The sequence below is a fragment of the Hydra viridissima genome, unplaced genomic scaffold (assembly GCF_058129835.1).
Source record: "Hydra viridissima isolate aposymbiotic clone 2 unplaced genomic scaffold, HvirCarnegie_v1 scaffold_12, whole genome shotgun sequence".
In the NCBI taxonomy this organism is placed as follows: domain Eukaryota; kingdom Metazoa; phylum Cnidaria; class Hydrozoa; order Anthoathecata; family Hydridae; genus Hydra; species Hydra viridissima.
The window spans coordinates 10,276,526-10,290,212 of record NW_028324311.1 but is presented as its reverse complement, the minus strand read 5'-3'; the positions used below and the strand labels follow the sequence as shown (position 1 = coordinate 10,290,212).

Here is a 13,687-nt window from a genome sequence, read left to right as displayed (position 1 = left end):
AATTAATATGTAGTTTTTTAAAATTAGTTACATTACAAATCGCGAGGTTAGAATTATTTTGTTCTATCTCCAATTTTAAACGTTGGGAGAAAATGAGTTATTTATTTTAGTAATAATAACTTTTAAAATACGCATTATTTTTTAATTTTTTTTCTAAATACTTTGTGTTGAGAATGATAACTACGTAATTATGTAATACAAATTACGTAAGTGCGTTCATGTGGAACGCATTATAAAAACGTGCATAAAAATAGAAAATGGAGACATTAAAAAGATTAGAATAGACATTTCTCTAATTCGATTGCGCAACTAATTTCTCAGCTTGAAAAAGAGGCCAGTAAGGACAAAAATGTAAACAGATAAAAACTCTTTCTCGAAATTATAAAATTAAAAACATAATTTCGCTCCAAAAGATGTCTCATTCCAACCCAAGCATTTTCAGACCAAACGAAGTGAAAAAAGGTGGAAGAGGGATGTATTGCTGTATTCCACTGTGCGGAAGTTCGTTTTATAATAACAATATGGAAAAGACTAACATTGCTCTATTTTCTTTCCCAATTAAGAAAAACAAATTTGATGTTTACAGAGCTTGGTGTAGCGAAATATTTAAATATAAGCGTAAAGGAGGTGCTGATAAATTTGAAATAATGAAACACACGAAAGTGTGTGAAATTTCACTATAGGCATGAGGAAATAAAAGTTAGTTCAGGATGCGGTAAAAAAAACTTTAAAATCAGGGAATGACGTTCCTAGCATTTTTTCATTTAAGACACCACAAGATAAGTTACTTAGAAAATCTCAATGCAAAAAGTTAAAGTATCCAGAGTTTACAACTAATATTGATACTGAAACTCATACAATAATCGATTCTACCAAAAACTTAGATTGTGAAAATTGTAAACTTTTATCATCCGAAAAAACAATCATAGAAAAAAAAATAGAAGTATGTCATGAAAGTTACAGAAGCTTGAAGAATATAAAACTTTAAAAATAATAAACGACCAGCTAAAAAATAATATTTTTAGCTACCAAAATTTTGAAAAAGAAAAAATAGTTTGCCGCTATTTGTTTACATTTTTGTCCTTACTGACCTCTTTTTCAAGCTGAGAAATTAGTTGCGCAATCGAATTAGAGAAATGTCTATTCGCGTTATATTAAAAGTTGTATAAAAATATCTTAATTGACTTATCTTAAAATAATATATATAATCAAACATATACAAGGGTTATATGCTTAAGCGGATCACAACACTTTGCCTAAACATAAATTATTTAAAGCATAAGTTATTATTTCTTTAAAAATAAAAGCTAAAAACTTTAAAAATTTTTTACCTTTAGAAAAAATCAAAAACTTTCTCCCAACATTTAAACTTGGAGATAGAACAAAATAATTCTAACCTCGCGAAATGTTACATGAATGTTTTCCGTAATTTAAGCACAGTGTCGTTTCCCCAGCTACCGGGGTAATTGCGATACCACTTTGGGGTAATACCGACATTAGTAATTAATAAAACAATTATTTTACCAAACATGTTTTATTGTTACATAGAGAAAATAAACGTAGTATATAAGTAGATGTAAAATGCGGGTTCTGAGCCATTGATACCGTTATATATTGGGGGTGATCAATTATTATCCAAGATGGCGGTTTTTTAAGTTCTTATCATATTTTTTCAAGAAGAATAAGTATAAAAATAATGATGTTATTTCTATATTTGTTAAGATGTCTTTCTGTTGACTTACCTTTTTATTCAAAATATTTCTTACCGTCCATGGGTCTTGTAGTGTCCAATGGCGAAGGTTCTGTGAGTGCTATCATTCAATAGGATCCTCTTATCGTCGTTAGCGCTGAGTGCGACTTTATTAATTTCTTCGGTGTAATTTTCATGAAGATGAGAGCGGATAACGTTCATGGTTGCAAGTTTTTCTTTCTTATCCATTAAGCAGTTGTAGTAATGTTGATGTTTGATGTGATTATTAACCACGTTCTTTTGTACCCCTTTGCATTTTTTGTGTTCTTCATTTTCTTTAGGGATGTAGTAAGAGTAGAGCTTGGGTCGAAGTCCAACAAACTCTTTAATTTGTTTACCAGCAGCCTCATCTTTGAACTTGCCAATAACCTTTTTATTTAATCCCACTTTGAATCCAACGTTTTGAATAGCAGGATGGTTATTAGGAAATTCACTCGTGTCAAATTTTTCAAGTACATCATCGGCAATGTCTTTGTAAAAATCTTCCGTTTCGATTTCGTAAAAGAGCGAGTCAGTGTCGTCATGAGCAGTTTGGCTTTATTGTCGTATATAGGCTTCATGTAGTCATAGTGGTGTTCAAACATTAAAATTTTGCTGATGTCGAGGATGCTCATTCCTAAGTAAACAGGTTTGTTGTAAACCAACTTTTTTCTCTTCATGTGAACCGCGATTAATTTTTCATCAAAAATGGTGAAGCTATCGAATTGAGGTTTTTTGGATAATTTTAAGGCTTCTTTTTTTGTGGTGACAAGTCTAACGTCAACATGATTTTTGATGTTTTCCATGGTTTTTCCAAAGACAGAGTTGTTCATGAGTTTGAAAAATTCCTTATCAGATTCGAAGGGTGCTTCTGTTCTTTTTTCGGTATTGAAACTGATGTATGGTTCCATCCAAGGTTCTTCTCTAAAGGTGAAACCTCGATGAATTTTGGTGATGACTAATCCCATTCGTTCATAGAGTTTTAGGTTTTCATGATGGACGACGTATTTCTTTTTTGGGCTTAAATTGGGAACCAGCTTTTCTACTTTTCCAATGGTTAATCTTTCAGGAGCCAAAGGGTAATCATTGTGTAAATCGTGAAGGTGATCGAGGTAATCTAAATCGACTTCGAGAATGCGTGGCATAGATTTCCAATTTAAAAGCTCTTCATTGGCCATCCATTTGAATCCTCCAACGGGAAGAGGTTTGCTCATGGCCCATCCGTACAAATTGTTGGCGTCTAAATACTGGAGGAATTTAGATGGTTGTGAAGGGTCATAGTCTTGCATGTATTTGTTATTGGCAGTTCCATTTCGGTTTGAGATCATGCTTATTCCACCGCGTATTCCTTTTTGAGTCATGCAAAGCATATCAGGATCACTAAAAAGTTCTATTTTAGCTTTAGTCTTTTTATAACAAGCCTCCATAGCGAGTCCAGGGCAGGTGAAATACCAGGTGGGATCTTGTTCGTAATATTTTATGCATACGTCTCTAAAATTTTCAATAACATCTGTTTGAATGAGTACGTCTGAGATGTTGTATAGCTCGTGGTAATCTTCAAAGGTTTTGCATCCAAATACGTCCTAAACGTTTTGCGCATGCGCGTAGTCTTCTTCTTTTATTTTAGTGTCATTGAGTTTGGAGTTGAATGCTTCTTTGGGCGGCAATTGCGTTTCGGAAAACTTTTCAATGGAGTCTACCCAATCATAAGGGTAAATGCCTTTTTTTCTTATCAAGTTGAACTGTTTATCTTCAGGATAATATTCTCTAACGTTTATGCATTGTTTATCGGTTAGATTTTTAGTTAGTTTGTCTAAACCGAAGGGTAAGAATCTGTAGCTGTCAAGAAACCTCATTTCTTTTTTTACTTTTTTTGGTTTTCCAGTTTCCTCATCAATATATTCTCTCACTTTGATTTTTTTTGAGAAGCTGATGTATTTTTCTTCATTGTTGGGTATGCAATTGAGTTTCCCGCCTAATTTCTTGATGAACAAATGGCTATCGTAACCGGATAAATTGTGTAAAAAAATGGGTATGAAACTTGGAATTTGATAATCTATGTTGCATTGGTTGTGAGCAGCTCCACGGTACTTTCCAGTCAAATGACAGTGATCCCACACTTTGTCACCGTTAAGATCATTTTTGCAAATGTGACATTCGGTTGCAGCTTCAAAATTCTTCTTATCCTCATCAGTCTCTTGTTTCTTATTCTTCCATTCTTTTTGTCGTAAATCGCTATCGTTCCAAATCTTTGTAAGGTCTGCTTCAAGCATGGTGACAATTTTTTGAGCCACATCATCCTCGTCGTTTTCTGCTGTGTACATGACTGGTTTTTCTTTATAAATGGTTTCGTCGAAGCATTTGATGAAGTAGCTGAACGAGCTTGGAACATGCTTTTGATATTGTTTGGTGTATGACTGTTTTGAGTCAGGGGTGCAAGTGTTGACAGGTTTGGTGAAACATTCAAAGTCGGCATTGACCACAAACGGAACTCTCATGGACATGTTGTAGTTTTTAAACTGAACGGTTGTACCTTCTTTAGGAAGTTCAATTCGAACCGAGATGTGTTTATAGCAGTCTTCTTGATGTTTTTGAAGCTTTTCTTCTTGGTCATAAGCTTGCATACAATTTCTGCAAATGTGTTGTTTTCTTTTTTCTTTTGTTACTGAAGAACCAACCAATCGACCTAAGTTTTTAATGAGGCAGTAATGGTTAGTGTCTTTGTTTGAAATGAGCAGCAAATCAACATTATGCTTTCGATCTAAAATTTTGGATATTCGTAAAGGATGGATTATTTTTTCTTCGTACCCAAAGACGTTGATGCTAATATCTGGATTATTCGCTTCAAACTTGTTGATACCTTGAGTAAGAGAGACAGGAAATTCTATTCCATTCCAATTGAGCTTTTCTGATTTTAGAATTAAATCTTCATCAATTCTTGAATTATGCATAGCTTTCATGTTAAGAGCTCTGGTGACGCACCACTTGAAACATTCATTGTCGTCGTTTTCCATGTTGATGATCGCCTTTTTACTTTTTAAGATAGGAGATAGCTTCATGTAGGAAGAACCGCTGAAAGGTATCCAATCGATCATGTTAACTTCTACTTTTAAAATTTTGTTAACTCTCCAATTGGATCCTTCCTTGTTGTAATTTGACATGTTTTCAAGAATTCTTTCTTTCCATGTTTCAAAGCTTTCTCCTTTGTCTGTTGATTCGAGAATAATTTCATATATAGACGGAAAGACCACAGTGCGAAGATTTTCTTCTCCAGTAGCAATATTCACACGCGTCATTTCGCAGATTAAAACAAGGTTCGTTTTTGTGTTTTTTTTTAATGACTTTGATGGCAGCCTCTTTGACCATGTTTAAAAAGGCGCCAGGGTCTTCATATCGAACAGAGGGGGTGTAAGAAAATTGCTCAGTGACGTATTTTAGCGCATGATTAGTCAATACAAACTTAACAGGAGCACCAAATACGACACCTTTGAGAGAATTGATTGTTTCTTCCACTCCATTTCTCACGCTGCTCACTGCATTTTTTACCGTAGTTGGAACGTAGGGATCAACGAGAGCATTTATTTTGTTAAAACCGTTGTAGACAGTCTTTGCAATTCTTGAAAGCCATCCAGGTCTTGGTGCAGGAACAGGTTTAGGTGCAATGACGTTTGTTGAATCGGCAACAGGTGTGTCAAGGATTGATGGTTCAGTTCTTGTCACTCAATTTTGCAAGCGAGCAGACCCGAACGAAATCAAGTCATTGGAAACGGGACGAGGAGCAGGCACAGGTCTTGCAGCAGGAGCTCTTGGTGTAGGAACCGGACTTTGAGCGATCGAACGAGAAAGCGGTCTTGCCTCAGTCGTGCGTCTACGAGGACCATATCCAATGATGGGTTTTGTATTTTTTATAGCTTCAATGAGCTCGGCTTTTCTCAGTGTTGAGATGCCTTTGACTCCTTGGTCATCAGCCATCTCTTTTAATTCTTTCATATTCAGTCTATCCATTTTATATAAGGGAAAAAATTCTTTAACTTACTTTCAAAATTTATTACAAGCAAAAAAGAATTTTAATTTTCAGCAAATTAAAATTTATAAGGTCGAATGATGTCTAATTACTTCTATTTGATAACCGTGTCTATTGTCAAAGTATTTCCAGTAGTGACCCGTTTCTTTTCTTAATTGGTAATGAGACTTGTATTCAGTCACTTCCCCGGATTCCACATTAGGATTTCCATTTAGGATCGACAGGCTTTTTTTCCTTTTAAGTAAAATATTGCAGTATGAAAGTGTGTAAATAATGCCTATTACCCATGGGGATAAAAGTAAGGGACTGCAGCATCCCTCAGCTGAGCTGTAAATAATACTTTATTAAATTCATTTAATAGGTAGTATTTTGTCCCATTCAATAAGCGCATCACTTTATCCAAAAATGATTAGTCACATCAAAAACACCATTAATTAAGCTTGAATGTTTTACTCACTGTGGTACTAGAGACTGCTTTCTATTTAAGCATGGAATTTTATTTTCCATAACTTCAAAAATTGCTGCAAAATCAGAAAAAAAAAACATTTTTAAAAATTACTTTTTACATTCGAAAACACAATAACATCCATTGCCATTACGGTCATAGAGCAATAGGATGGATGAGTCGGTCAGTTGAATTCTTGTTTCTATCACTCTTTGTTACAGGAATTTGAATATCCTTACATCGATGCTTCTATAAAATCTGAGTTTGTCCCATTCAATAATCGTCCCATTTATTAAGGTTCTCCCCTAGACAAAAATAAGTTCAAAGACTTACTTATCATGGGCGACTTCAATTTCCCATCAATCAACTGGTCAAATGGCTGTGTTGTTGCAATTTCAAATGGAAATGGAATCGAATATAAATTTACAGATATTTTAAATGATAATTTTCTTTATCAGCATATTAACATACCAACTTTCCAGCTATCAGATGAACAACTTGGGAATACCTTAGATTTAATCTTTACAACTCAATCAGCAAGTGTTAACGAAATAGATTCAAAATTCGTTTTGCGAAACATAACTAGGGGCCATCTAATAATATGTTTCAGTTTTATCTTGTCTGATAAAGCAATCCGTGAAAATAAAAGTAAGCAAAGATTTATGTTTGCTAATTCCAATTTTGAACAAATATCTGACCTAATTTCAAATGTTGACTAAATACAATGCTTCAGTAACAAAAATGTACAAGAAATGTTTGATGAACTGATTTTTTATACTGAGGTGGCATGTAATCACTTCACTCCAATTAAAAAGACATTAAACTCTTTAAAAATTAGATCAGGATTGGTTCATGCTAGGTTAAAGTTTCTTATTAGAAGCAAACAAAATTTAAATATAAAAACTGCTCATGTAAATGGAAAGACCCTGTTTTGAAATCTAAATACAAAATGACTTACAAAACTGCAGCAGATGAGATTAAAAAAGTGAGACAAAACTTTGAGCTTAATCTGGTAAAAAGAGCCATCAAGAATCCAAAGCTTCTCTACAGCTACATAGTCAATCAACTAGCAGTCAAAGATACTATAAAAGCATTAAAGGGAGCAAATGGCAAAACCAATCAAAATATAAAAGATATTGCTGATATCTTAAACAAGTATTTTCAAGCTGCATTTGTGAAAGAAGATGATGGTCCACTGCCTTCTTTTGATTTAAGAACTACTGATACATTCATTATGACAATTTAAGATTTTACATATGAAGATGTCTATCTAAGATTAAAAAACTTAAAAGATAACAAATCAAGTGGTGTTGATAATTTACATTCAGCTGTTTTAAAGAATTAGACTGCTGAGAATACTTTATGTTTCTTTTGTGCAACCACTGTTAGAGTTTGCAGTACAAATTTGGTCACCTATTCGAAAGGGAGAAATTGAGGTATTAGAGAGAGTCCAACATCGTGCAACTCGATTAATACCATCACTTAAAAAAATCAACTATGAGTTTCGTCTAAAAGCTCTCGACTTAACTCCCTTGGCAAAAAGGAGATAACGAGGAGATATGGTTCAACTTTATAAATTCTTCAACGGTTTTAACAATTTGGATCACTAAGCAAGCATGTCGTGAAAACTTTTTACTTAATAGATCGGCCAATTTATGGAATAGCTTGCCAAGCGAGTTGGTTAAAGCACTATCAGTTAACAGTTTTAAAGCAGGTCTTGATTGCTGGATGAGCAGCAGTTAAGCAAATTAGCTGTCATAGTGTGTTGATACCACACTCACTGGCTCACACGAGTTACAGCATTTACTAATACTAATTCTAATACTAAAAAAATTTGGATTCAAAAAACCAATTACCGCATTATCATATCTTACTTTTCTAAGACAAAGAACAGTCTTATTTTGTTTTTACGTCATTAACAAAAACGAAATTTTAGAAGGAAGTGGTTTTCCTTTTCAGATTTGTGGTTTTTGAAACTAATGTTAGATATTGCAGGATCACTTTTGATCGAGAGGTACAGGTTGATCGAGAGGTACAGTTTGATTCGCTGTATAGTTCAATCAAGCTTTGCGAATTTCTTTATTTAAAACCTCTTGTGACTCCTCAGAGTATAAACCGATAGGCAGTTCAAATTCCTCAGATATCCGTGCCCCATGTTTTAAGAGCTTATGAACAGTTGGGGGAATTAAGAGCAGTAGTTTCATAGGAACACTGACCAAATCTTTCAGATTTTAATTGATATTGAGCGAACTGATATTAAGATTATCCTAAACCTAATAATTAAATCTACCACTGCTCCTCTTATATCAGCAAATTGCTTCTGGCAGTCTTCGAATGCCCTTCTGGCAGTGTTCATTAGTGTTGCAAAAACTCTGTTTGAGCAAGTAAGTATAAGGCTTAGGTCCTCTCTAAACCTCTGTTGAATATTCCTCTTTCTATTTTTTACTAACGCTTTTTCAGAAGAAGATTTGACAAAGTTTTTATGTCCATCTTGTATCCCAAATGTAAAATATACTTAAAATATCTGAGCCAGCAATACAGAGAAGAAAGCCCCAAAGATAAAGCCTTTTTTATTGACTAGTTTAGATCTGATCAAAACTAAATTATTAAGCTCACTGAGTATAGCTCCACAAACATTGCATGATTAGGAGGATAGAGTGTTAGTAAGAGCATTCACCACTTTACCATCAAACATTTTTAAATCTAGTTTGAAATTAGTTTAAGATCAAAGATTTAGATAAAATATCAGGTTTGCTTTCTGCTACTTCTAACTTTACCTCAAACTCCACCATTTCAGCGTTAAGATATTCATCATCATTTCTGATCAACTCTTTCGTTTCCTTTTGATATTGGAGATGTAAGGGTCTACAATAATGTGTACTAGAGGGCTTCTTATTCAACCATAATTTTTCCTTTATGATGGTTATTTAAGTGGAACTGTCTAAAAAAGACTTTGCTCGTTAACTTGGGATATACAAGGAAATGCCGGTTCTGGCTCATGAACACTTTTCCATGGTTAAGGATCTAACGTTGATGCGATGAGTTAACTTTTCTTCAAAAAATATGTTATCTTGAGGGATGAGGTACCCCTAAAGATCTAATTCTTATCATTCAAAAAATTTCTTGCCTTTTTCAAACCTAAGCGATAGGTCGTGTTTTGTAGTGGCCGATGGCTAGCGTATGTATTCCATCTTCCAAGATGAATCTTTTGTCGTCGTTAGCGCTGAGTGCTACTTTGTTGATTAAGATTTATTTGATTTTTGAGTTAAATAAATTTCTTATGTAATTAAAAATGGATGAAATAGATGAATTTGACCTTATTGATATTCTTAGTGGTGAAGAAGTGAAATATTGTAATGAGAAATCTAGAAAATATCTTAAATTAGAAAAAAATGTTCGAAAGCTGCCAAAGTCGGTTAAAAATGCATTTATAGAAATGATTCAAATGCTTCCATTCAAAGAAGTTTTAAAAAGATTAAAATCTGTTATTAATTCATATCATTGTATTGAAATTAAAAAATCAGTGAATAGAAGTTTAGTGTATGGCAACTCAGTAAAAAGAATTTATCGTGCTTATAATGAAAATATTGTTAAGAATACGAAAGCAAATTTCAATATGAGTAAAATTAAAGATCAATGATTTAAAAAACATTTTCTTCTTTAAAAAATGTTTTTAGCGAGAACAAAGCATGCAGGTGAAATGAAAGCGTTGTTTGATCTTTTGTTCAATAACATGAAGATGGTGTGTTAAACGATAAGTAAAGAAGGAATTTGTGTGAAAACAAAAACAACGATAAATTTAATGTTTGAAGTAAATTTAAATGCTTCTCAATTTGACGAGTACATATTTACGTTTGAGGAACCGTTGTATGTCGGAATTGAAAGCTATATAAGCAAGGTGTTTAAAACGGTGAAAAGTAGTTGCGAGTTGACATTGTCGATTTTGAATGCGGGAAGTTTGGAAATCGCTGTGAGATCTTTAGACCAGTTTGTGTATAATATTAAGGTTGCGATAGAAAGCGTTCAAAACGTGAATTTGAGTGAGCGCTATTCTTTTCAGTCAAAGAGAAGAATTTCGGCTTCGAGGTTTAGCGATATGTGTAAGATGATAAAGCCAGCCTCTGAATTTAGAGTGTGTTTAGAGAAAGGGCTGTTGATATTTTCAATGGATAAATGTGATGTATTTTCTGAGAGCTTTAAGTTTGGAGAAGAAACTGAAGATGAATTGAAGGTGAATTTGGTGCGTCAGTCTGATCAGTTGTATCGAGTTTCAAAAATAGTTTCTTTTTCAAGCGTGTTGGATGTGTTTCTAGGAGAGACGTTGATGATTTCATCGATAGGAGAGATTGGAACGGTAAAAGTGTATTTTCTATGATTTTATATATCAGTGAAAAATATATAAAATAGCCGTACAATTTACAAGATTAAATTTAAAAAGGGAATGCTTGAGAAGGGCGAGTTAGGTCCGAGCAATAATCCGGATCCAATAGATTGATAACCTTTTCCATTTTTAACAAAGAGTCCTTCACCAATAGTAGGTTTTACCCAAGGTCTTAAAAAGATTCCTGATCCTGCGGCAGTCATTTTCATTCCATTTCCATTCTTTTTCAAATAAACGACGCCTCTTCCAGCAATTTTATCAACCATAGCAGAACCAGCAGAAGATCCTACACCTGCTAACAATCCGGTGGCTAGAGCTGGAACTACTCTTGTGGCAAGAGTGCTACCTATCATACCTAATAACGGTAAAAGAGCTCCGATGAATCCACCTTCAATGGTTGAGTTGTATGATAATTGTTTTCTGCTCAGTTTGAGTGTGACTCCTTTTCCAGCTTCATACGCTTTTTTAATTTTGTTCAATTGCGCATTAGTGATAGCGAGAACATGTTCACCTTCTAGATCTGAATGAGATAGTCTGATATTGACATCAGTCTTTTCTTGAATGGCTTTTTTTATTTTGTCAGATTGACTTTGTGAAATGTTTATTTTTACTTTTTGGTAGTTGCTCATTTTTTAAATAAAAGAAAAAAATTATCGTTAAACTGCGCTGCTCGTAAAAAGGTCTTGAAGAACAGAGGTTATTCTCTCTCTAACGTGAAATCTAAGGATAATGTCTTCACCTCTAAAGTCGATTAAATTTCCGTTTTGATCTACAATTCTTGTTTCCATTCTTGAAATTCTACCCACCATGATGGGTAAGTATATCAAGTGGAAAGGTTTTTCGCTAATTTTGTAGCCTGGAGGAGAGTCAGGATGAAAAGAGTAAATGTCAGATGTTCTTTTTCCGTTATCATAAGATGATCCGATAACATCGTTTGTGATTCTGATGATGGTTACATCGTCTATTCTTGAAAGTGCTTCAGACTCGTAATAATCAATATAACTTGTTACTTTATTTGGATCTGCAGGATCTTCTTTTTTCTCTACATAGGTATATTCTGCTTTATTAAATCCAAGAACAGTGGCTAAACTGTTATTCACGTTAAAATCCACCCAATATTTTGTTGTAGATCCAGGTTTTCCAAATTTCAGCGTAGATCTTAAAGTGGTTAGGTTTGCACCGATAACAACACCATCCGCTCTATACAAGTTTCCAACTTGTTTTTTCATTTCATTCTGAAGATAATCATTAATCTCGCTAATTTCATACGCTCCTTCTTCGATGAGAATGGTGTAGCTGTTTGAACCGGCGTTGGGACTGTATCTGAAAACATTATTTGTCGAATTGATGTTGGTGTAACTGTGAACAGTGTCAAAGCCAACAAGAGCCATTTCATACTTTTTATTAGGTTCGAATTCGATGGGGTTGTCAAACTCGGTTTGGATGACGCTGTTTCTTACGGTTGGAGTTTCTTTTTTTGCTTTTGCAAGGAGATAAAATCCGCTCATCTTTTTATATAGAGTTGGGAAAATAAAAATTGTCAAATCCGCTTCGATATTTTCCACAATCCTTTTTTGAGGATAAATCAATGACTGCAAATCCGTGAGGTTGAGACCAACAATATTTACAAAACTTTTTAAACTCTTCTATTTTCATATCGCTTGAAACATGATCTTGGTAAATGTGGTTAATGTTTTTCGAGTCTTGAGGAAACAAGCAAATGAAATTAGCGTTTTCTCGTATGGTTTGTCTAGGCAGCATAAAATAGTTTTGAGCGAGGTAAAAGCAGTCGACGTTAGAGTGTCTTCCTCGGATGTAGTATTTTTCACATTTGTTTTGTTTGGTCAATTGCAAATCGTCAAAGATCATTAAATTGTTTTTGGATGAATCAAGATCTTCTGGTTCTGGCACATCGTCAGCAGTTTCGAAAAATTGACACTCCATATCCTCTGTGTTATTCCATTTTTTTGAAATTTCATCAATAACACATTCAGGACTTACGTTTAATTGTTCAATTTTGCTTTGAATGTTAAACAAATCAAGAATAACCTCTTTCGGTAATTTCTTCTCGAACGAGTTTTTTAATATTTTATATTCCGGCTGAAAAAGAGATTTTCCAAACACTTGTAAATGATTATAGTCTAGCCAACCAGGTCTTAAAAGTAAATTGAGTAGCAGCGTCGTTTTACCACAACCTGATTTTCCAATAATGATTCCACGTATACTTCTAGGTAAAAGTTTGTTGTTTTTCCTTTTGCTTTTATTTACATTCCATGACAAATCAATCACTTCCATTTTTTTATTATGTTGAATATAAAAAAATGTATTGTGTTAAATGTAAAAGAATAACAGAAACAGACAACTTGCACCATGCTATAAGCAAAAGCGATAGAAATATGCTTAAAGGAACTTGCGTCATCTGCGGGATAAAAAAGAACAAATTTATTTCTGCGCATGCGCTTAGCGGAGGAAACTTGGTGGAATCGATCAACAAACTCTCAAACAAAATAAAGCTTCCATGGGCAAAGTTTCCAGGAGAAATGCACGTTCCAGGAATGAACTTTGCTGGACCTGGTATAAATTTAGACAAAAGACTCACTTCCACAGACATGTATCAAGAGTGGAGCAAACCGGTGGATAGAGTAGACAATGCAGCATATCACCACGATTTAGCTTACAAGTATTTTAACGACAAGCGAAACAGAAATTTAGCAGATCGAATGATGCTTGAAGAAATGGACTCTATACAAAATCCAACTCAGAGAGAAATAAGCGAGCGAAAAATCATCGAACCCATCATCAAAGCCAAAGCTAAATTCGGATTAGGTGTTGCAAATTCGAAGAATTTCCACAGATCTAAAAATACAGTGAAAAAAAATTTTTGATTTTGAGTTAAATAAAAATCTTGTATATAGAAAAGAAATGAGTTTTATTACAATTGAAAGTTTTGATGAGAGTAAATTATCAGTTGGAGAAATTTACACAGCAACCAAACCAGTAGCCTATCAAAAAATACCATTAAAATATTCTTATTCAACTGGAGATGGTCCACTTGTATTACGAACACCTATGTTATTTTCATATGGTGTATGTGAGAATAAAGATCCG

General features: G+C 33.9%; 2 protein-coding genes across 2 annotated transcripts; both read right to left on the bottom strand.

Annotated features, from left to right (window-relative positions):
• Positions 1-3,312: 3,312 nt before the first annotated feature.
• Positions 3,313-5,025, bottom strand: LOC149881196 (uncharacterized). Its single transcript, XM_090067951.1, has 2 exons — positions 3,771-5,025; positions 3,313-3,638 (listed from the first exon to the last, which is right to left on the bottom strand). The coding sequence occupies exons 1-2, from the start codon at positions 5,023-5,025 to the stop codon at positions 3,313-3,315; spliced, it is 1,581 nt and encodes a 526-aa protein (XP_089924077.1).
• A 7,066-nt stretch (positions 5,026-12,091) lies between these two features.
• LOC149881195 (uncharacterized) lies at positions 12,092-12,874 on the bottom strand. Its single transcript, XM_090068020.1, has one exon. The coding sequence runs from the start codon at positions 12,872-12,874 to the stop codon at positions 12,092-12,094; it is 783 nt and encodes a 260-aa protein (XP_089924146.1).
• Between the last annotated feature and the right edge of the window lie 813 nt (positions 12,875-13,687).